Raw genomic sequence first — 25,463 nt, forward strand, 5'->3', positions numbered from 1 at the left:
AACATAAATTTTAGGTAACCAAGGATATCCTGGCTAACAAATTCTTTTGGTCTAAGGACACTAGACAGTATCTGCGCTTATAATCTAAATAACAGCCTCGTTCTTATGCGATAAACGAAGCACCAACTATTAACTACAATTTCTCGACGCATATTTTATACAACCGTAGTATAGAATGAAAAACAAGATGGCACGTCGTGGTACTGCTCTGGTACCCAGAGTTGTTGATAGCATACGCCGGTATTAAGCCGTAAAGATCGGTCTAGTTCCTACAGGATGTAATAAACTTATCGTGCTATGCCTCGGATTCATTTTCATTTTTCTAGCGAACATCGCATCACAAATTCATGCGGTCAGAACCCGGGTTATCATGGACGACTAACACTAGACAACTGGAACAAATGGACCGCTCTATAGCGTCGTTTTTGTAGCTAAAAAAAAAAAAGACATCAAGCAATTAGATTTATATAACGGCGCGGTTTTGAATGATCATTAGCAGTAGAAGGTACATTTACGACCTACTTTTTTCATATTTTTTTTTAACTCTTTACTTTTGACCTCGTAATTACAACAATCATCGAAAATTTTGTAGCGGGAGCTTTAATCACAGATTAAAGACCAATTGTAAACTGGGCGTTCTCTTGGCTATTGATTGATAGATATTTCCTGTAACTAATGCGAAATTACCGACTATGGCTAATGCAGTCTATGCAGGATTCATTGAAAGTGCGGCTAGTGGCCTAAAAGAAAAGATACTTTCTCAAGGTCACAACGGTGCCCCATTGTGTTTCATGTTTATTATATTTTCAAAAGTGACTAAATATCTCCGGAATTGTTGATAATTTGTCGAATGAACATAAAATAAAAAAACCTTATTATGAGTGATTTTCTGCAGCTGAATAGAAATCTCACGTTTGTCCAACCAGAAAGAAACGATCTTTTTTTATACATTATAGACTGCATGCATGTAGCAATAATCAATTAATACAACTGAAAATAAAACAGTTAGGCTCGATACAGACCCAAACAATGGAAATTCGTTTGTATGAAATAGGTCCTAACCGATACTAATGCGACTACTGTGAGGCGTTCTAAAATTAATGGGTGCCCCACGTACCTGACCCAATCTGAAAGTCAACAAACGAAAGGGGTGACAGCGGCCCTTTGACCTGCGAAACTAGCTTATAGGTTGAATCTGATCATACCAGAGCTTCTTACTTTTGTTATTAAGTGAACAAGGAAAAACCGCTAAACGGATGTTTAAACTGGACTCTTTTTTTAAATATACTAGTCAATTCAGCTTACTCAAATTCAATGACTAGTGAAAAATACAATAACAAATACCTTATTCTTTTCAGTTAAATGAGCCTTTTCCCACTTTCCAAGTAGATTAGAAATTGCGTTATGTCCTTCCTAAAGGACACTAGATCGTCCCAATATTGTCTATTACTGTTATTTATTACGTATAAAATAACTGTTACATACCTATAGTTAGCATTTCTCTGTATCGTAAGTTGGTATTCACTACAACATCAGCCATTCGATCCCACACCAAGTTCTGAGGCCGAGATAACAATGCAATAATACTATATATAATTTTCATTCAGCAGAAGACAAACGTACGTAATTGAGAAAAAAGCGCAACAAAAGCGCAAATTTGCTGGATGGAGCTAGGAGTTAATCAAATAAAATATAAAATACTTCCTCATTTTAAGATTCAATTGAAGTTCTGCTTTTTGTTTTCAGTTATCACGCATCACCTTCGTACATCACCACACGCTTATTAAGTTGACCCTATATCGATTGACTCGAACAGCCATTGAACTAAAGCGCTATGAACTGCTTAACATACAGCAGCTCAATCCCAATTACCGAATTTGAATATCTCTATCCATAGAACTTAACTACTGTAATTGTTACCAGCTTGAGAACTTTGACATCTATTTGCTCCGGGCCGCGTGTCGCCAATTCGACGATCGACTCAATCTGCTGAACTTGGGAGCGTGCGGTCTGTATTCACGATTACGGAAACCTGTATTATGTTTAGAAGCTCTGTTCGCGATATCTCTGAGATGCGCAGGAATCTCCTGATCAGCTTGAGCTAACACACTGATAAGACCCTTCGCGAATGGCGCATCCGCCTGAAAATGCAAACCATATTGCATATACTTACTTTTTGTTTAGCCTGCTAGTTTAGCACGACTTTTATGGCACTATTACGTGTGAATTTTTAGTTGACACATTGTAACGGGAAACGACTTTGTGTTTAACGTATAGACCAGTTCGTCTGTTAACACGACGGCAACTAAATTCAGCTTTACTTCGGCTTTGTTTGTCTGTCTGTTTGTTTATTGTTGTTGTTATTCTTGCTGTTTTTAGAGTCTTTACTGTGTCCTTGTATAAAGGTAATACTTCTGGTAAACTTCGTAATTCGTTCACAATGGCGACGCTTTGCTATGTATAACGATTGTTTAATATGGGTTCCTCCGCTTAGAATTTCGTAAAATCATGTTTAGCTTTGCTCATTTCTTTAATGTATTGCCAATCTAATATTTGAGTTCTCCCGGCGAGTTGCACACATCAGTGAGAAAAGTATGGCCTCTACAATCCTAGCCGATAGTATATCGCAATGAAGCGGCACCAACTGGAAATGATACAAATTAATGTACTGACGTTCACGGCCCCATATTTTTGCTGTCCATCATAGCTGAATATAGGTGAATTAGATCTGGGTACAGTATAATGATACTCAGGAAAAAATATACTTACATATATTTTATTTATTTAGAAAAAGATATTGGACACAATCCTATGGGGCCGTATTTGCTCTGGCAAATCTTTGCCTTATAATCTTTGTTTTCTTGAGATATCTAAATATGTTACACATTACTAAAAGATATCGAAACATTTTCCCGTACTGGGACGTAAACGCAATGTAGACCTTGCAGGTCACAGGGTGTACTATATTATGCTTGTATGTATTCCCATAGGACAAACACTCCTCGATCCAAGACCAGTCTAATCCGAAATTGCGTATTCATATAGAAAAATTTGACAATGAACTTTTGTGAAATTCCTCAATGTTAGTTTCTTACATCCCTATCAAGTTGCAAACTGATCCTTGAATTTACGTAAAGCAATTTGTTTTCTTTTTGGCTGCTTTTCAGGCTAGGCAAATTGCAAAGATTTGACCATAGAAGATCGATCAATTTAGCCTGAAAGGCTATGTCCTTCGATTTCGACAAAGTCGCACAGAGACAAATATATCGTATATTTCGCTGGCAAACGACAGTTTCTACAGACAGAGATCAGCAGCAGGCTTTTTACTTACACAGCTTCGCAATATCACTATTCTAACACTATTTTATGCTATGTACTTTAAAGTTATCTCTAATCGTCACTGTTTTATATCAGTTCAATTTCAAGTTGAAATTGTGGTTTACGTGACTGACCAGGTCGATCACGCATATTACAGATGTTTTTAATGAAAGCCTATAAATATAATTCAAAAACAACTACATCGTGCGAACTTAAACATTTCCTGTGAAACGTGTATGAAGCTCTCGATAATTTTACTTTCTAATCATAAAAGGAAGCTTCCCTTCGTTTCAAGTTTAATAGCAAGTTAGCTTATGGCTCTAATACGCGGTCATATACCAGGCACTGATCCTCTTGTACTACTGCTTCTAGTCCTGTCTACGCTATTAGAAATACTACACAGAAAAACAGTATACTTTGGTTGTGCTTAGTAAACCGCTACCTAACTAGAGCTAAAATTCTTCGCTGCTTTCTTCACTGACCGTTTAGCACAGTGTCACAGACTGAGCAGGAGGTTCCTATTACTTACGTTCTATGATTGTAGCACATTACTCATTCTTCTTTCCGCCTCTAGCCAAAGCCCCACTTTAACGCCTTTGGAAACGAACAACGGCAATAGGATAAGGTGTGTATGAGAAGAAGACTAGCTGGCCTTGGGCATCTAGACGGAATGAGAAGAACTGCTTGAGGACTTACGTAACAACACCTGACTATGCGCGCGAACGCAACAGGAACTCTACAGCCCACCTGTACAAACTACTTCAGAACGATGGACATAGGACTACACTGAAGTGAGCGGTACCCTCTGAAAAGGCACTATTTCATACGTCTTCAACGGTACTAGTAGCAACGTCCGAAAATGATGGCACCCCGCCCCCTTTCTCTCACATCTAAGCGTTTTTTTGCCAGTTTCCTTTTTACGATGTTAAGTAGCTCCAGTTAGGGCCTAACAGCGGGTTCTAAAAAGATGCCCCCAGCGAGAAGGTCTCAGCAGCGCCGTCGGCCGACTTAATAATAAAGCAGCAAGGCACTTCTCTGTTTTGCTTAAGCCTCATTAACATAAACGCAATGATATGCAGGGATGCACAGCGATATCAATTCACAACGAGCATTTAAAACAAACAAAGCATAACGTACAAAAAGTACGCGGTCGCTAGAACCGCATCGTTTAACAACTCATTGGTATGATCTTTTTAGCTTTGTTGCATTTTTTTCCTTTCGTGTAAAGAGTAGATAAGGAAAAATCATTGGAGACAAGAAAAAATACATACGATTTTGAACAAAGCAAATAATCCTAAAAGCATTGATTTTAGCATTGTCTAACAACGAAAGCAGTTAAGCGGGATTAGAGGGGAATGCGTCCATATATTACAGACTGCGACATAGCAAAACTTGAACAAACTTTATAAAAAGTTACTTGCGGATTTCGCCATCACCATCAAAAAGGAGCAAACTTAACAAATGTTTGCGTTACTTCTCTACCTACGACAAAAATATAGCTCTCACGAATAGTAGCGAGCAAGAAAGCATCGACTTAACACTCCTTAATAATGGTATTGAACGCGACACTTCATCTTCATGCCCGAATGCACTACGACGCTCAAGTTGTCGCTTGTTAAATAGGCACACAAAGCCGCCATTCTTTGTCTAACGTGAAGATAAGCACATTTAAATTCTATGCATTATAACAACAGTTAAGTAGATTTCAACGCATGTAAGTTATCCTGTCAATTAAGCGAAGTTCGATTAACAAGCAACGAATAAACAAAGTGGTTAAACGCGTAAGAATTGTGACGAAGTTCAATTGAATTGAACTTCGATTTCTTTGCTTTCTGATCGTTATGCTTGTCTAGTCCTCATGAATGATCCCAGCAATTAAGCTATCAAAGGATTTAGACCATTTTATTAATTGAAAATTGTCCAGAACATTTGTATCAGAATGGTCCGTATCCTGGCACATGACAGCCGGATTAGCCGGGCTATTTTCTTTATTATTTTAGCTCTTTTCTATGCTTCGTTCACAACAAATCCGCTGGGGTAGTCAAAGAAGCGTGCGCATGCTGAATAACTTTGTTTCTTCTAGACCGACTGACACTGTTCAATATTATATATATATATATAATAATAACCTATATATATATATATATATATATATATATAGGTATATATATACCTATAATATTATTTTTACCCAGTACAGGTGTTGCGTATTGCAAACTATGGTCGTACAATGCTAAGAGCAAATAGACAAATCTTAGATTAGAACCCATATCCATAGAAAGGTACATTGGCGAAGCAGTTGCCTCGAAACTTATCACTTTACGTGCTGTTTTTAAACAAGTTTATCGTAGCGTCAGACAAAACATTTGTTAGTGTAATGCTAAAGTGTTACCGTAAATTTTCAAGTAATAGAGACGAAACGAACTAGTGATAACGAATTTCGAAATTCGTAGTTCCTGTATCAGGCCTGGTAAGCTTGGCCTACTCACTGGCAGTCGGAATTCGCGGTCCAGGCCACGCTGGGAATTTAGGATAGCGCGAAACGTCATCTTCGATAACGTAAGATACAGAATTATATGGAACTTTAATTAATTATTGGCACAGTGCGCTTCCCAACTCAGAGCGTTCTAAGTTCAGAGCGTCATCCGATTATTCGCCATAATGATAGGTCACTCACCTCGGTAAAAAAGGTTATCGCCTCGCCCTTAGATCCGCTTCGGCCAGTTCGTCCGATACGGTGTATATAATCTTCAACTGTCTGTGGGAAATCAACGTTAATCACAAGGCTGATGTTTTGCACGTCAAGACCTCGGGCGGCCACATCGGTCGCGACCATCACATTCGTAGTGCCTACGTAATCCACATAAATGACAAACATATCATTATAAATGGTAACATATCCGGAATCACTGTGTAACAATCGGCAAAAACGACGAACACTTTTAAGAGCAGTAGCATAACGTCTAAGAAGAACCAGATCGGCCACTGACTACAGTAGAATATTCTATTTACCCTTGAAATGTTGAAGTGACCTCTCTCGTTTAGCTTGGCTGAGATCGCCATGAGATTCAACGCAACGAATTCCGGACTGAAGCAACTCTCGGGCTATCGACGAAACGGTTCGCTTTGTGCCGGCGAATATAAGGATCTGACCACAGAAAATAGGACCCAGTGAATTTCTATCTTGTGGTCCCTAAGGAACCAAACTTGACTTTAGCATAACAATGGAAAAATTGAAATACTGAGAGAGATCCTTTAATTTTATAATTCAGAGCACTGCGGGTTAAGTGGTAGTATCATTTCTATTCGAATTTTAGAAAAATTAATATCACGGAACCGAACCGAGCAACTGTCACTAAATATATTTGTTTTGTCAATTTGATTTACAAGTTGAATACTTTATACGATCGGCATAGAAAGCCAGTCTTAATTGTGGGCCAAGCTACCTTATGAGTGGGCCGTGAATGAACAATATCGAGAAGCATTGCACGTTTTCTGTTTTCCGGTATAACTCGGACTTCCTGCTTGATGTTCTCATTAGCACATAATTCGGTCGAGCCTGTAATGAGTACCAGAACAGAAATCACAATTGGTTAATAAGTTACCGCAGGCCCAAACAACGCCGCCACTGAACGCGCACGCGCAGCCCGTTTACGCTATAACAGTTTGATTTAAATTAATTTAATTACGCTAATTCAATACTTCCAAGTCGGACTGCCTTTAGCAGTATAGGAAAACGTAAATGGAGTAGAGATTTTCAAGAAATCACGCCAAGCTAATATTACCTTCGTGCATAAAAAAAAATTTGATAAAAATATTTAAAGCTTAAAAGATCCTTTTTTCATATCTGGCTTCCAATTGCAACGAAATCTTTCTGGCACGCCGGTTTTTTTTTTTCTGTTAGATATACATCAATGATACAAGTAATAATACGGAGCTACACTGGGCGTAAGCATTACGCGTGAGTACGGACTCTTCTAATATCACTGCCGCCACTTGTGTTGTCCGATATGAGGTAAAAATCCATCTCCATAAGAAGAAGTTCAATGGAAAAAAAAAACGAATATTTTTCATTGTTTTGATATGTGCTCCTTTGTTTGGGGAAACACACTCCGTTACGCTAAGAAGCATCATAATATGCGGCGCTTCCTTTTCCTGGAGCATTAGCTCTTGGATATTTGGAGATCTCATACATAAACGCATAGCTCATACTTCAGGACGTGTAGGCTATAATGGTTTGGATAAGGTTTCGGCAGTGATATTTCCAGCGACCTAACGATTAATTATGGTAATGCTGACGATGCTGCTGTCACAAATGGAAAGGGCTACAGTTTTGTTTTTTTTTCATTGACAAGAAATTAATGATTTTCAGACTAATGCTCATTGTTGTTCGGTAACGACGGCCACATGAGTAAATAGCATGACCTAGCGCTTCAAAACGCTGTTGCGTATTTGTTGTGTTGTTCGCTGTGAACAATGCTAACTTGTGTCCGACCTGTGACGATGTGGTATTATATATATCAGGCAGGCCTCCGCATAGCAGAAAGTGCCGCGCACAAAATCTGTACTAGATATTCTTCAACAGACATGAAGATTATTTAGCTTATTCTATTACCATAACTCTTACTGCTGTTACTATCATCAATATTTTAAGCACCTAAGGTATGAGTCATTCATTCCTGGTGTTTGAATATTATTCCGCCGCACGGAAGGTGCAAGTGCAGACAAAGTATCGTCCACAAAAGCCGGTAGAGAACTTGAATCGAGGGGTGGACTCATTAAGATCTTGAGCAAAAACGCTTGTTCCCAAGCCCAATGTTTACGGCACTATCGCGCAATGCATGGTTAAGTCTATCGTACTTCTTTGTTCAGAAGGGCATAGGCATCGTAGGTCCACATCTTACTGATGCCGCAGATCGAACGGCCAACAATCGAAGGAAAGGGACACGAAATACAGCAGTTCACGTTAGAGGTGACAATCTGCGACGTAAATTTGTTCTTCACGAGTTTTTGGCGGGTGACTGAGTTGGGCCCGATTATACAGTGCGCTTCCTTCTGGATGACCCCCCATTGTAATACCTCATGCTTCAAATTCGGGGTGTAACAATACATAAGGAGAAGAGATTGAGAGCACGCTGCGGATTAAAAAGCTTATTACGATTGAAGCATTGCAGTCTTTAAGGCCTTTATACCTTGTTTTGTGGAAAAGTTTGAAAAAAAGACTGATCCTGTTGCCTGTGAGCTTGAGCGCGGTCGGATGGTCGGTGGGGAGAAGTCGTTCTGCAATAGCTGAAGATATTTTAGGTCGTTTTAGCTGAACTTTTTTAGTGAACGAATTTAGCTGCTTCACATGGGCGTACGAGAAACCTCACGTCATTTGCGAATAATAACTTTACGGAGCTGCAATAATCAAATACTGTGTACTTTAGACAGGAAGTACTAATGTATTGTAGATAGCAGCAATATGTGATTTCGACGAGATGCTGTCGCCAAATTTCTGTCCATGTTCATATCTTAGAAGTCGTATCCATACGAAAGATGTCAGGCCACTACATTTTTTACAGAAAAATCGAACCGCCGGAATTTACCTATGTGTTTTACAAAATCCGCAGTGGTACGATCGGTGTGAAAGAATAGATAGAATGCCTGAAAAAATCGTACGTCTCCCAGTAAGGCGGTGCATATGCGTACACTAGCTAAATCGTCCAAGACTGACAGCTTGTAAGTCTCACTATGTTTTAGAATTATCACATGTGGCCGCCGAACAGCCCAGATTAAAACCCGTTTATTATTATTACGCTTATTACGTCAAAGCATCCACACAACTGCGACAAAAGAAAACTTTCGAGCGAGTCTAAGGTGAATTTAGGTCCAAAAATCGAAGCTGAAATCAAGACGTACAAACGCCATATCGAATACGCAAGACCGTTATACCACTGGCACTATTAACGCATGCAAAAAAAGTCGTTGCATGAGCTTCTAGGTGAGCACGCCAGCGAATTATTATGTAACGCTGTGTTCGACACGTTTAAAGGGGTTCTAAAATTTGGTATATGTAACTAGGGCTAGTAGCCTGTTGTACAGTTAACTCATGTAGCTGCTTAACCCAGCTACTTCCTACGACTAATATGATTACTTCCATAAATGATTTAAATAAAGGAACAGGTCGACTTTATCCATTAAGCTCTAGATTCTGCCAGAGAAATTAATCTCTCAATTTGCACCCAAATTCAACGACTATAAGTAAAATAACGCTGACACAGTGCATAACTAACTAACTAACTCTTATTATTTTCCACTGATCAAAAACATTTCGGTTGGAAATTAAGATCTAACTAGACATCGTAGACAGAGGATATCAATATAGCCCTGTTCACTACTGGTGGAAATCAACACGTTGCTTCGATTCGTATGACTTACAAACCATATATATATATATATATATAAGATTATCAATTATATATAAGGTACCAATTTATATATATACCAATGGCAAAGATACAAATTATATAAGATACCAATGGCAAATATGTGCGTAGCGTCTTGAGGCCACTCAATCGCAAGCCAACCAATAGACAATGATGTAAGATATACAATATTTGTCCATATATAGCGATATATAACATAGGGGTATTTGTCCTTCACAACAAACATTTAACAGCGATCGCAAATAGGTACATTCACGTATGAAGAGGTTCTGAGAAAAGTCTTCAGTATAATTGACTTTTATATGATTGAAGCATATATTACCGTCGTAACGAGCTGCATACCTCTTGAAAAGCCTTTAAACTTTAAATAAATTTAGTGTACATATATATTAATCATACTATACAAAATTTAATTTCTCATCTTTAGACCAGCTACATCTACTGTCAAACAGACTACACCAAGGTACCTAAATGAAGTCACACTTTCTTATGGAAACTGGAAATGGATATATATTTCTACCGCCGTCTTTACACTTTTGTTAAGTCTATTGCACAGCATAAGTTCCACTGCACACCAATTCGTAACTAGTGTCTGGTCTTTGTCGCTTCACAATCATTATAGCTCGCTTTTATGGGATCGTTACCTTGTCAAAAAGTACACCTCACACCTCACTAGGCTGAACAATTATCTTTGCTAGGCTTCCTTCCGAAGATAAAGTACTTATAAGGTACCGTTTTCAGTGTTGAAGGATGCACTCAACCACCAAGCATGTCGTCAGAGATTTACGCTCGTATAGATTCAAGCGTTTTGGCATTTTTCCATATAAACAGTCCGCGTTTGGCGTCACTTGGTAAGTCGAAAAATGAGCAGACAAGGTCAGAATGAGGGTGGGCGAAGGGACCAACGAAACTTACCTGTTCGGCTTGGCGAATTACCTAGCCCCAATTTCGTCGTCGGCGGTGCGGAGCACAGAGGATTTCCTCTACTGCTGACGCCACTGAAGAAATTCCTTTGAATATTTCTGGCTTTAATAAGCTTTCTTGTATAATATGCGAAACCTATGCTTCATAAATTGTCGCTATCAAAACGGACAACGGCTGTGCCGAAAAATTATCATTCAAGAAACTAATTTTACTTAAATCAATAGTCACCAAATTATGAAGAAACATTCACATCGAAATATTCATCGGCACCGCAAGCTCTAGTTATTTAATCTGAAAAAGGCACCGCTTGTAAAATAAAGCCTTATTTCAATCTATGAGAAGCTGGATTAAGTAGTCGGTAGTTGATTTGATTATAAAACTTTGATGCATACGATTAGATATGCATCATTAAATGTCTGATAAGCGGAAGATCGTGCTATGTGAGTATACAATGAAGCTTATCTGTCGCATGTTTATTGAACAGAAAATAATGTTAGTAATATGAGGTCAATGCTATTATAAATCGTTCGCATTATATGTACGGCATCAGATTAAGTATACGTAAGGCCATCCGCTTCGACAATGCTCGATACGCCACTAACCCACCCTACAGTCAGTCGCTGCCGGCCGTGCCTTACTGGTTCTCTATTTGGACCAGGCAGGGGCCGCTAAGCAGGGAGACGTTACGTTCACAGTTTGTAGTCACGCCATAAAGCGGAGCTGAAGGTTGTCTTATCTAAAGGCTTCAAGCTCGTCGAGCCTTGGCCTACGTCCTTCAACTGCTCATCGCTGTTCTTTATGCATAACGCATACGTCCATAATCCGTTTACAACATTGGCAAAGTCAGAGTTTCAAAACGAGAATAGTGCAATATGTTTCATTAATACTTAATAATTGACCTTGTTGGTATGAGCAATACGCACACCGTACTTTAAGTGTCAGGCACTTCAAAATCTGTTTATCGATGCTTTTTTAGTGTCCCGACTGGTCTCCACAATAGATAAGTCAATAAGCCTTTAGTACTACTATGAAATAATATCAGCCAATTTTTTTTTTATTTATTATTATTTATAAAGACTTTGCGCTTTCTTAATTAACAAAATACAAGTCAACGCTAAAAAACATTGACGATAATGTTTGTATATTTTATTAGCTGTGTCAGCTCAGCTCGTTCATAGCTTTGCCTTATTGTTCGACTGCGAAATGTCCTCTAGAGCATACTTCATATATTTAGCACTTGATGTCGTTTCTTCAAGCCCTCACTACGCCTCAAAGGCACATCGCCTCGTTTCTCTATACATTAGGTCTATCACAAGCATACGTCAGGACGTGATTCAAGGGAATCACTAGCATAGGACGAGGCATAGAACAGCTCTTATAATTCCTCATAGGCTTATAGTAAAAAAAATGTATTTTAAAGCGCATTTGGAAATATAAAAAACTAGTGGAAGTACAGAAACAAAATCGCAAAAAGCTTTTCATTTACGTGACTTACAGCTAAGAAAGTAAAAAATAAATTTGAAACAGTAAACAACGTTCCGGAAAACAAGTTGTTGGCATTTCCAACAAGATCTTAAATGAACTTTTTTTTTCTTGATAACACAGTGGAGGCAATGAACTAAAGAACTCGTTTAACCATGCATTCGGAGGGAACAAATGATTGAAGACGACAAGTTTTATTTTTAACAAGATGAAACACTGACACGCTACCATCGTGATGGAAGAGCATAGTTTAAAAACGCAGACCGGTTTTACGAAAGGGGTACATAGAATACCCTGCTATTGCATGAACCAGACCAGACCTTACACCAACGGATTTTCTTGCGGAGATACCCTAAATATAAAGTGTAAGCGAGAAAACTGACAGCATTGGAAGGTCTAAAGGTCGGACCTGAGCAAAAGAGGGCAAAAAAGGAATGTAATTTCCCTCTTTTTTTTGGTGCAATGCCATTCATATATATATATATATGTATATATATATATATATATATATATATATATATATATATACATATATATATATATATATGTTTTTTTCTTTATACTTTTCTATTGTACATAGTCTTTCGACAGATGTTATTTTTCTGTCTCTAGAATATACTATCTTGAACAGCAGTCGACCTTTACCAAAAAGTAAATGCATCTGAAGGGGCCCACAAAAGACATTGGCATTGCGCCATAAAACCCTTCACCTAACCGTCGTTTGCCATTGATAGCCCAACGACGGCCATTAAGGGTAGTAATGTGAAGATGGACAGTTTTAACAGACGTTACAGACGGCAGAAAAGCTTAAAAAACAACAAGTTCAGAAAAACTTGTCACGCGGCAAAAATCGCACAAAGCAGCACCGATTATTGTATGTCGGTGAGATAGCAAAAAAGCATGGCAGTAATACATAATATATATATAAATACTCTAACTGACACAATTAGAGGTCACGGATTAACGGTGGAGGGGCAACGAGTAAAGTGAGCACACTAACGCAACAAGGATTAGTATCGAATATGAAAATAGTGGTTTGTTCAAGTTTGATGGAAAAACGCCACTCTAACAATATGAGTCTCTAATGCATGCATATTTTTCTCAGTACACGCATATGCTATTGTAATTAGTTAATATATAATAAGTTGTAATTAGTTGTAATAGGAGTTCTTCTACGTTGTCGGTAGGGACGATTTGATCTCGAGTGCGACGCTCAGTAATACTTAAAGTACAGTACCTTTTTTACAATTTGTGTGCATGTACACTTTAGCGATTTTGTTATTCCACAAGTTGCTTATTTTTAACCTCATTATATACTTTTTATCAGATAAAGCCAATACAAGCGATCTCTTCGATTACTAAGATGTTTGGACTGCATCGTTACAGCCGTTATTGATTTATTCTCAAATACACGCGTACATGTTTAAGTGGCAAGAAAAACCGATCAGAACTGTGTCAGGGTTCAAGTCTTAGGCAGAATTGGTTAACTATATTTAGTTATAACCTGAGGCAGAGAGAAGAACCCACATAAGCAAAAATATAGTAAAAATCTAGTTATAATAATTCGATTCCATAAGACCGACATTTGCAATGCTGGGAAAGATGAAAACTGAATAAGATAGAAGGTAGGTGTGCCTGAAAAAGAGCAGGTCGAATTATACGAAAAAAACCCAATAACATGTAGGACAGCGAGCACATTTTTATTGCGGCAAACAAAATTGCAGACTTTTATATTTACAATAAGACCACCCCGACGTTAGGGCGAAGGAGGAAAGAGGGTGCGAAACATACGACTGAAGGCCGAGTGCTCACATCTGTCGCTTCTCGCCATTAAACGCACAATGGTTAGGAATGAGAATTATCTTTCCACCGGCAGAGCTGTCTACCCGCATCACTGCCTAGAAGAAAATGGGCGAAGGTGACAATGGCCGCCCACATGATGTAATGCGTCATTGGATCTACAACAGATCGGATATCACGGACACCATCAGTTTTCAGTTCAGAACATAGCAAGAGAACTACACCATTATGGCGGAGAGACAGCAGTCCGACGCACTGAACGTACTCGAAGCCATAACCCTTTGATGCCGCCGGATAGGTACTCTCTCTCTCTGTCCCTCTCTCATTTTTCTTTATCACTGCCTCGCAATTCCTCCTCGTGTTTCCGGTTCTCCTAAAACTCGTTGGAAATTGGACCGGAATGTCAACGATACCATGGGAAGACATTAGCCGCTGAAGATTTGTTCATATTTGCCTGCGCTTGTACAGCTCAGTTTACACTACTCGTTGTACCGCTTTGTGAACGGGACAGTGCCACCTACCCAAAAATTGTCACTCTTCCGATACGCTTACTAATTTGCATTTAAGCTGCTGTAAATTCTGTCCAAAGTAAATCAGGATATTTATGATCCCTTAGACGATAAACGATAACATCTAACACAAGATCCTTCCCTAGCTCACCCAATTTAGCTTCTGATATCATGATACAGATTGATTTTTTTCCCGTATATTCCGTGTTGATGGTGAACTGATTTTAAGTGGGACTATTTATTTCCAAGATAAAATCATTAATAGTTATTTTTACGTTTGCATGTCACACTATAACTTGGGTTACCTTAGCTTAATAATCATAATTAAACTTAATCCTTCGTATGTTGGACCGATGTTACCCTTTGCTATACTTTTGCCTGTACTAACGGCATTTCTCCCTTTTATGACGGCTTGATAATTTCCATTTGCAGCAAGTTAATAAGCAACGCACAGGATAAGATCGGCAATTGCTTGCAGAAATAAGCACCATCCATTGGAGCACGTCTCCTTCTCGCTGCATCGAACAAAAATGATTGCAAATTTAAGCCTAGCATGCACTGTAGACAACAAGCTTCATCAGGTACGCTATCCTGGGACAAAATACTTGATTGCTAAACCGGACGATGAGCCGTGGCTCTCAAAAAAATTCGAAATCTAGGGTCAAAACCTTTCACTTTACACAAAAGTATAGGAACCTAGCGGAAATCTTACTTTTGTTTAACTATAACTTCTGAAGGATGCATAAGTTAATATCTGGACATGAGGCGGAAACCGCAACGAATGCAACTGGTTCTCCTCGATGTGTAAGTGATAGCCATGCTTCGCATACTAGCTAACATCTGCAATATCAGTCGTAGTCCGGTTGGCAATTAGCCCATCGCCTTTGCTTGTACGCTTCGTTCCCAACTTTATCTGGTGGTATGAATACAATCTTATGGCTGTGTATAATCCAATATTGGTGTTTTCCAAGACAGCAGGGAATTCTAGGATAGTACAAACATTAGAAGATATAGGAAATGTCGATAGAGGTTTTACGTAATGTAACTATGTCTGCTGAAATGCGCCTCTTTGTTTTTGCCAGTCCGCGATACACCAATATACCCGGGTGACTTCCCTCCCAGAGAAATCTTGTGTGGTTCACTTTCTTTAAGGCGGCAATAAATACCTTGTGATCTAATATACATTTGCATAGAACCAGCAGTCAACGTTATCGTCAAGGAACGTACTGCTCGGAGCTGATGAGAAAAATTCCTCTAATTAGTGTTCGTTATAACTGGGGCTCCTTGGCGTTTTTTGATTTTTGACTGAATCATAATTTGCTACAGGATACTTACGCACGACTATGTCTATACAATTCCTGAGATTTTACGTCACTCCACGGAATAAGGAAGAGAATAGTACAGTATACGTAATTTATCTTACTAGCTATAATACAGTAATTTTTGATCGTTTTCTCTATGTATCCAGATATATCGTATGCTCTTTATCTGGTCATACTGTTAATGGTAAACATACAATTTTCTAAATAAGTATTATACCCATTCTACGAAATCCCCATCTGAATTTCGGACGTCACTATTGCATAGATCATTATAAATACACCTAAATTCAATCGTCTCGCCCATACAGGTTTACGAAAAGAAGGGCGGAGTACATAAATTATTGACTGCTCCCACTCTCGTTAGTTTTTTGTTGTTGAAATTCATTGCATTCGTTACACAACCGTAATGACTCAGGTAGTAAGAGCTTTTCTTAGAATCGTAGTTCTATTTGCTATATTGTGTGATGTTATATGGACTAGAAAGCAGGGTGTTATTTAAGCAAATTCTTGTAAGAGTTAAAGCTATAACTGCAAGAGAGCCATAAATACGAGGATGTACACATAATTCATATATCTATTAGGTATATCACACGTTGAATGCGTTTCGTCATATAAGTCTTTACATGTGATTAATTTTTTTGTTTTGAGGTTTTTTGGGTAAACCAAGCACTCATAAAGAAAAATCGTTATGGCCATCGTCGAGTGGGAAATATGTAGATTAACGCGCATCGCTGGCTCAAAAGTACCACTTGTATTTCTTTCAGGCCGTTATTATTCATCGGCAAACCAACCACGAGGGTATGCCCGCGAGCAGCAAGCTGACACTTGCAAGTCGTTTTTTTTGGTTATATAGCTGATTATGCATTCTCCTGCTAAGCAAAAAATTACTTCTATTCGTCATGTCACCCAGTCCTATCCAGAGAGAAGGTCGCAAGTAGCTTTCATCTCATTCGCACATCGAGAGCCGAAAATAGAATCGCTTTAAAAACATTCATGGCATAATTCACATAAAAAATAAAACGTTAAGTTTCCTGCTACTTTCGCCTTGGCAATATGAGAAGAACCTGCGAAGACTCTGAGGTCACATCGGCCCCCTATTTACGTTTACATCTCCACGCTTCGCCATCTACCTACCACAAAGTAAATGCATCACAACCACTCTATAGTAGTATATTACTTAAATCGTAATGATATACAAAGGATAATATTATTAGACTTTTACTTATGTTAAACTCATATAAATTTGAAACATGCTCCATTGACACGTACGGACTTGAATAACATAGGAAGACCTCAATGGCGTATATCCGATCGACTTCTTATATAAACCTTTATATATATATATGGCCACAAACTGCAATAATAGGCATCGAGCATAGAATCAAAATGTACATTCTGGGTTCTCGTATCCAGCGTCTAAATCTTATTTCAAACACAGTATAGTCTAGGATGTATAAGCTCTTATAACATTAAATATTGTATCGATTAGAAAAAAGGCCATTGATGCAACTAATATCGCTCTACGCATAGTTTCTTCTTCCTTTATGTTAAGGAGATGTAGACTTCTAAACTCAACGCAGTTACGGTCTATTAGAATCGGTGCTACCGGTTGGAGCATATTTGTAACCAAGAGTCCCTTTTGCAGTGCTGAAGACCATGACCCACCTCACAGAATAAAGCGGGCAAGGGCCAGCTTCTTAGGGGCCACATGCATGTGAATTTTATCCATTTAAGTAAACAATCTTTGACGTGGAACAGATGAAGTGAAAAGGGAAGACAAACAAAAGTTCCTTTTTCAGGTTTATTACTTTACAGAGTCCACAACGCAGTAGCAGACCAAGGCAAAGTTAACACGGCGATACCGCCACCAATATGAACGAGACCGGTAACAAAGGAACTGGAAAAAAATCCGAAGAGCCGGCTGCAAGTAGCAACGTTCCGAACATCTACCACTAATAGTTAAGGGGGTCGATTTTTCATTATCGCTGACAGAAGTTCCCCCGGGACAGACTTGCCGTCAAGTCAAAAGAGACCGAATCGTTAAACTATAGTGAAGCCTCTCTAGGAAAAATCAAGAAACTTCGTCCCTCATCTTTCTCTATTACCAGTGGACCGCGAAACGGTTCACCACTTAAGAGTTTCGAAATGATGAAGCATGGCAACGCTCGAAAAAGGATGGGTGTTCACTTTCACCCACCGCAGACGTAAGAAGTTTGGAGTTGTGGGAAGAGTCATCACAACAATTATCTAATTATAAGGCAATACACTCATTATCATAGATGGTTGAAACTTTAATTACATTTCTAGATTCTATCCTTGAAGAGTGATTACCGAATACATGTTTTATGAAAGGGAAGTCTTTCACGTGAAATTGTAACTAACTAACTTGTTATAGTTATCATATTGAGCCCGAAACCCTGCTAAAGCAATACATACTGCATAGAATTTCCTCTCGAATTTTGAGCTAGCGTTTTCTTTGTTGATCTACTATTACTGATGCTGTTAATCTTACCGATATTTATGCGGGGAGAATCTCGCTCCATAAAATCCGAAGCAAGCATACGAACATCCGCGGGCCACGTGGCGCTAAACATCAGTGTTTGTCGATCTTCTCTCATTCTTTCAACAATTTCACGAATTTGAGGTTCAAAACCCATGTCAAGCATTCGATCGGCCTCGTCCAGAACCAGCATGCTGGTATTAGCCAGGGTAGTCACACGATTCTTGAGTAGGTCAATTAAACGACCAGGTGTCGCTATACATAGTTCGGACCCAAGTCGCAGTCCCCTTATCTGTGATGGTACAGCAATAATCCCAAACATATATTCTAAAACTTATTTTATTTGGAAACTGATTTTACGCCCACACACTGACACAGTCTTATTATAATATTCTAAGCACTTCTTAGTACACGATGTGATTTATAAAATCTTGGTATCTATCTCGAATTGTCACGCAAATAGGCTACATAAAACAATGTACATTATATCAAACACTAATTCTGCTTTAAAAATTCGCCAAGAGAAATCCAACCAATGAAAAATAATACTAGAAAGGCCAAGGGGTAGTTGGAACAAAAGAGATAGTTCTCCCTATCATTTCCTACTTACCATAGTGACCAGAATAATTTCTGGTCACTATGGCTATTATCACAGCAGTCTTTCTCCTTCTTCATTGGTTCAATAGTACAAAATCACTTCATATTCTCAAACATGAAAAATGTTCGTTATCACTTCTCTATACTATAAATCAGTTACTTTTAGGTATACATATATTCTCGATGTTCATGGCTTTTAACTATGACAAATCCGCTAGAGTGGTAGACGATCATTTAAACGCATCAGTGTAATTTTTTGTGTAGAAGATATTTCAACGTTCGCATTTGATTTAGTACATTTTGCTGGAAGTATCGTTGTAGAAGTATAGCGTTGAATCGAAGTTGAACGAAATGATGACTTGCCTGGAAATGCTTATCAGATCCACCGTAGACGCAAACATTTCGAATCCCAAAATGGAATGATAGCCACTCCTCTGCTACTTTGGCGATTTGCTGTACCAGCTCTCTAGTTGGAGCTAGAACAAGGGACGTGGGTCCTTTTAGGTTGCTCTCAGGTTGAGCCTTGATGTGCAATGCTGAGGGTAGTAGGTATCCGAGCGTTTTTCCCGACCCCGTCTGAGCAATACCTGTCTCGGCAATTCGACAAAAAAAACATTTTTCAATAACGTAGCAGAATTGGAATGAATAAAGTCGAGTTTAATCTAAGAAATAAGCAACTTGTTGATAACGATTAACAAGATTAATCCTTAACTCGACATTGGTAGGTCAATTATTATGGAACGTTGGAACACTTCAGGCGCACGAAAATACGGTAAAAACAGCTGAAGGACAAATTCACTAAGGCAAAGTTGTTCTACAAGTATTTGGAAGTTTATGTCCAAGAAATTTTTTATCAGTACCCGATCGTTCTCGCTAGTGAATTCGCCGGTGAAAAAATCATTTAAGACCATACGTTGTCGGGGCCCAATTTCACATATTTCAGCAAATGTCATGATCTAAGTTAAAATGAAACCATAACTGTGGCATTTATTGCACTAAGGGACTAACATTAAGCGTCCAAAGGTATACATTTAAATAGCAAAAATGATCAATGTGTAGCTTAGTACACATCTGAACTCTCAACGAATCTCAATGCATACAAGATAGTCAATTATAACGCGATCAAAGCTCATCTTTCAAACTTTGCACCACTGATTTATTTGTGGCTGAAATTATACTGGCGATGCAGTAACTTTTTTTTAACAGTAGAATTTCGCAAACTTGCATGATTTTACTTCGAGCACCAATAGGACAAGTCAAAAAAGCCATTACTTTTAATCGCATTTTTCCTAAAACGGTTAGCATTCTAGCACGAACGCTATTTCAAACTCCACAGACTCTATTTCTTTCAATGTAAAATTTCGTGCAAAAGAACGTTTCAAACGTTTCGGTAAGGCCAGAACGCTATGCTTTTCAGTTTGGTCATTCAGGTGTGAAAGCTTCAAACCACTTCGTTTGTTTAGAATATTTTAATGAAGCTATTCAGTGTGTATGTATTTGCAGCCATGAAGAACTACGAATTCCAGTAAATGTGTACGCTAACAGTACCCTTTGACATGTGAGTTTTCCTTTTTGAAACGAGTGTACGATATCATATTTTCACTGCCACCCTTTTAAGAAGACTAACAGGGGACGCTTCATAATACAAAAAAAAATACCTAGTGGAATAATTACGCACAAAATAATGTTTGAACCCTGGCCTAGTAATAGCTAAATGTGTTATATTATACAATGAAAATCTCTGAGTGACCTCAAAAAACCCAAGTCAAATTTATGAATGCTGGTTCACAAGGAGGAAGAATTTATTTTAAAGATTTGTGGGCTTCCGATTTTGCGGCCATCCTTGAAGCTAAATAAATTTAAACAGGTGGGCTTGCCGGAAGGTGCCACTTCCCCACAATGTAGCTTCCAAATTTGAAGTTGATTGGACTCCACTTTCATTCTATTTGGACCATTTAGAGAAAGTACAAAGCAACGTTTGGCAATTTCATTAGTCATCTTATTATATATAAAAATCAATTAGTCTTCATAAAAAGTTGCTCGTAGAATGTACTAAATGTTCCCAGATTAAGTAAAATATTACGTATGAACACTGGAGCTACAACGACTTGTGGGCTGATTTCAAAGACGGTCTACAGTATATCATGTTTAATTTTGAAAGGCATTTAGCAGCTCTAGCTAAGAAAGGAGTTGATTCGCAATTTTTAACACCATAACAATATTTTTTCATAGAATTTAATGATTACTGAAAAGAAATTTCATGAAATATTGACTGAACAGTCGGAGAAAAAGACCATCTCTATAAAGTCCCACTGTGAGTTTTTGACCATATATATGTGCTGTCCTTCAGTTCTTTGCTATTATCGACTTCTGGCTCAAACTTGAATGTCTATTTTAAATCAATTTTAATGATAACCGCAATCAGTTTCTAGTAATCTTCCATGCTTGCAAAATAAGGCAAAAAGAACACGAAAGAAGAAGCTTTGACAGGTTAGAAAAAAAAATATCAATTAACATTAACATAGATATTAACGAAAATCGAACTATAAAAAAGCTTTTAAGGACGAGAAATGTAACCAACATATATTCCATCAGATGAAAATTGCTTCAAGAAGGCAAGAAAAAGATCTATCATATACCAGGCAAAGCATTCATTTGTTTGGAGCTTTGCGAAGCCGCAATTTCCCTACGTCAATAAAATCATCCTTTAACCCACTTTCCTTAACGAGGGTAACGCTTCTAGGCTCCCCTTGTGCTGTTCCTCTGTGACACAATTTTACTTACTTAGTAAATAATCAAACCTTTAATTAGACCACAGTGTCTTCATTGTACAAGCACACATTAGACCACATCAAAGAGCATTTTGGGCTAAAAGTGAAGGACAGGAAACTTACCAATCAAATCTGTACCAGACATAACCATGGGCCAGCATACACTCTGGATCGGTGTGGGCGCTGTGATTCGTTTTTCAGTAAATTCTTTAAGTACGGGTTTCGGAAAGACCTCTATTTCATTGATGGTCAGAACAGGTTTTAATAGGTTACCTGGGGAACAACAAAAATGTTCCATTGTACGTCTTATCAACACCAACTACCATTAATACATGTTTCTTATTGTTTGCCTCTAAACCTCATAGGCAGGCGAGGTCGACATCTCTATGTATGTATACTTTGTTAGATCTTTCTCATTTACCATTAACGGTGATGTTGTGTTTCTTCATAAATGTTTTTATTTCTTCGTCAGTTCTCGTCGATGTTGTGAGACTTTCCTTATAGACATCTTTAACGACCTTGCGTTCGTGAGCGAAACCTTCAGACTTCTCCATCTCCTCGTCATAGATTTCTTCATCGGACAGAGAATCATATTTGTTGCGGCTAAAGGATTTGTTATCATTATACGGCCGTGGTCTATAACTGGCAAACGCTTCAGATCTTGTGCTCCACAAAACTGGCCGAAATATGAACGCACGAAACTGGAACATTCTGTTTAAAGAATAAATTACATATGTCAACAACTAATATTCTTTAAATTGAGTTTTACATTAATCCTTTACATTTAAAACTTTTCCTGCGGCTGACTCGTAGTCTCTAATTTTTAAATATTAAGTCAATTCTGATGTAAGCTAATCACTTCTCACATTAAACTTCCATTCAAAGCACCAAGGAAATGAATATCACTTGTTTCTAACTATATCATTCGTACAAATAGGCATTGATTATGACATAAATCTTGGTTTGCCTTTTAGGATTGGAAAAGCTCATACTAGTCCACTAATATAATTAAACATACTCTTTTAGCCATATACAGTAAGCTGAATGCAATACGACGTCAGAGGCATTGATGCCACGTGGTGGATATGAAACTTAAAGTTTCATAAAAAAAAGTTTCCACACATAAAACACACCTTCGCGTTGCGTGCAGAGTAGATTTCTACCAAATTGTTAATTTATGTTCAGTAATCTCGTAAAGTCAACAGTATGTTCCTGAGGGCCGTAGGAGCACTCGTCATAGATTCAGTGGGTTCGTCGGTGAACTTGATTAGAACCCCAACTAAATACCAAAACAATGTGAAGGATAGTTGGCTATTTAAAGTATCATATGTACCTTAATCATATAAAAAACCTTTTTAAACATTTTATTATTCAAATAATAGTAATAAAGTTATTAAATTACAATTTAAATAAACAATGAAAGGGAAAACTGCTTTACAGCATTGCATTTATATGAATAAGACCCTAAGAACCAAATATATGCATATGGATTTTTCTATTTAAGCTTTTTGTTATAGATGTAAATAATGAAACCCGCTACACCAACTGTATTACGAAACCAATAAAATCTGTTCCGTGAAGTAAGTACCAACAACAACAACTTTACAGGTTTTATATATAATCCATATCTCATTTCAGCGACTCTAGTGTAATAATGTTTTCGGCGGCAATAGTAACGTCACTTACTTTTGGTCTGAAGTGTTTCTACTAGAGAGAAATAAAAACTTAGGTCTTGCTTGTGAACTGCTTTGTACATTATTGCAATTAAAATAAAAAATGCACAACAAATATAAACAACACTTTTTTAATCTTCTATTTAACTCCGCAACTTTTTACAAAACTTTTAAGAGACCGATTAATTTGACGAGGTCTGGAACTCGGGACTTCAGCTATTAGTATTCGCCTTTTTTTTTTTGTAACAATTATGGTAAATGCTATTATCAACGTAATGAATGAAAACGATCTCTAAAGCTAGTCGGACACGAACCTAAAAGGAATATATATAAGCAATTACAATCAAGTGGGTTAATAACTGACCTGGTTAACAAGGTAATCTTTGTTCCAATCTAAATTTCTGGAATCATTCTTATAGGACTTGTTGTTTATCGGTATATCAAAGAGGGGAAACTGATTCACAGTGCTGAGTGGGTCGTTTGTAAAATCATCGGGCATGGATAACATCACGATGTAAGAATTAGAGTTGCTGAATAGTGTAAAGAAATACTGCATTTGCAGACGTTCTAAGAAACTGAACAGTGTCAATAGTCCGTGTTGCACTGATGCAAATTGCTTTAATGGAAAACTAAAAAAGTTGTTTTTATATATAAATCTATTTTTGAAATATGTAGATGTCTAAGAGCGACGCTCACCCATCGAATACTACGCGAGCTCTTTTTATAGTCTTCGACTAAATTTCAGCTATGTACGAAGTCTATACTTCAAAGAGTAATCCATTTTTGCATTATTATAACTGTGCATAAGCGCAAAACTCGAATCATAATATAATTACTATTCTGAAGAATTTATTCACGGTACATTATGGTTCGTATTGTTGATACTGCGATAATTAATCGCTCAAATATTTAAAAAGAGGATTCTTTGCTGTAAAACACAACTCCTACCTATCTAACCAATCTAGGTTCATAATTATAGTCTGATTTTTGTTACATGGTTCAATATTATCACACCGAAACTGCTAAACCTGTCGGATGTCGTGTTAATTGAAAGTGAACTTCAGTGTACTTCAACGCCCATCGAATCCAACTCACCATCGATGTTTTCTATGTTATCAACATATCTAGCAGCTACTATTGTTATTACATATTAAATAATCGTCCAATTTCTAAAAGTGCTAGTAGATTTCTCGTATCTCAAAATTGCATTTCGTATATCGAGCGGCTGGAATAAGGAGACTCAATGATAAAGATCTTGATATAATAGTTTCTCTAACAGCAATACAGAACGAACATATTTTTTTAAATCGTAGCTAAAATCACCATTTAATACAATGCATAGGATGGAGTCATATTAGTGAAATCGCACGAATGGGTCTGAATTGTTTGCGAACATAGATGCAAACAATTACAGTTCCACAGAACACTTCCCGTGGCCGTAACAATTGAAAATCTATATATTACGTTTATTTTTTGGTATTCAACATGCCACCGTGAAAATATATTGTACGCTAGAATGTAATCTATATTTGGTGGCGTGAACCATAGTCGCTATCATTTCATATGTACTAGTGCTCGAAGTCTCTATACTGTTTTTTTGGCGTGAAAGTGACTTTCACGTTTTTTCATTATACCGTACTTACATTGCTATTAACTGCTGTTTACGGCTGAGTTGTTGAAAAAGTGCCGCAATAGTTCCACGCACACACAAAGCACAGGAATATTTACAATTAATATAATTATTATAAGATATGAATTAATCTTTTATTTAGTATTAATGTAATAATTGTTCACTTCACTTTAGAAACATCGCGCACCTTGTTGTTCTATTAGATTCGGTTAGACACGAATTCTGAACGCTGAATTCCAAATGGTGCCACAATCGTACCACAAAACAAATTTATCTAGTTTTTTTTTTAAGATTTCCTTACTTTACTCGCATTGCGTCAAATTCCGTATATGATAGTGATAGGAAATTCTGATTTGAATCTAAAAGATATAATAAATGAATAGTAATAAAGAACTTTTATATAATGAATAGTATTTGGGGTGTGCATTGGTTTTTTTCGTATTATGGTAGCACTCAGTAGCAAAAAATTTTCTACACTCGATCTTACTCAATAGATACCATCATACCCT

The 25,463-nt window shown here is 37.7% G+C and overlaps 1 protein-coding gene across 1 annotated transcript; it reads right to left on the bottom strand.

The window, feature by feature from the left end:
- Positions 1 to 756: 756 nt before the first annotated feature.
- Positions 757 to 25,165, bottom strand: LOC111255519 (uncharacterized). Its single transcript, XM_022817564.2, has 9 exons — positions 24,968 to 25,165; positions 22,073 to 22,362; positions 21,775 to 21,924; positions 19,244 to 19,467; positions 18,296 to 18,575; positions 6,765 to 6,877; positions 6,331 to 6,466; positions 5,996 to 6,168; positions 757 to 2,141 (listed from the first exon to the last, which is right to left on the bottom strand). The coding sequence occupies exons 2-9, from the start codon at positions 22,359 to 22,361 to the stop codon at positions 1,941 to 1,943; spliced, it is 1,566 nt and encodes a 521-aa protein (XP_022673299.1). The 5' UTR covers position 22,362; positions 24,968 to 25,165; the 3' UTR covers positions 757 to 1,940.
- Between the last annotated feature and the right edge of the window lie 298 nt (positions 25,166 to 25,463).

This window comes from Varroa destructor, unplaced genomic scaffold (genome assembly GCF_002443255.2).
Source record: "Varroa destructor unplaced genomic scaffold, Vdes_3.0 BEIS01000001.1, whole genome shotgun sequence".
Lineage (NCBI taxonomy): Eukaryota > Metazoa > Arthropoda > Arachnida > Mesostigmata > Varroidae > Varroa > Varroa destructor.

Bases quoted from the DNA above. Each gene is read 5' to 3' on its own strand.
- LOC111255519 (XM_022817564.2), bottom strand. From the start codon at position 22,361: ATGTTCCAGTTTCGTGCGTTCATATTTCGGCCAGTTTTGTGGAGCACA. The intron at 21,925-22,072 runs GTAAATGAGAAA...GTTGTTCCCCAG, and splicing joins ACACAACATCACCGTTAATG to GTAACCTATTAAAACCTGTT. The intron at 19,468-21,774 runs GTAAGTTTCCTG...TTGCCGAGACAG, and splicing joins GTCTGGTACAGATTTGATTG to GTATTGCTCAGACGGGGTCG.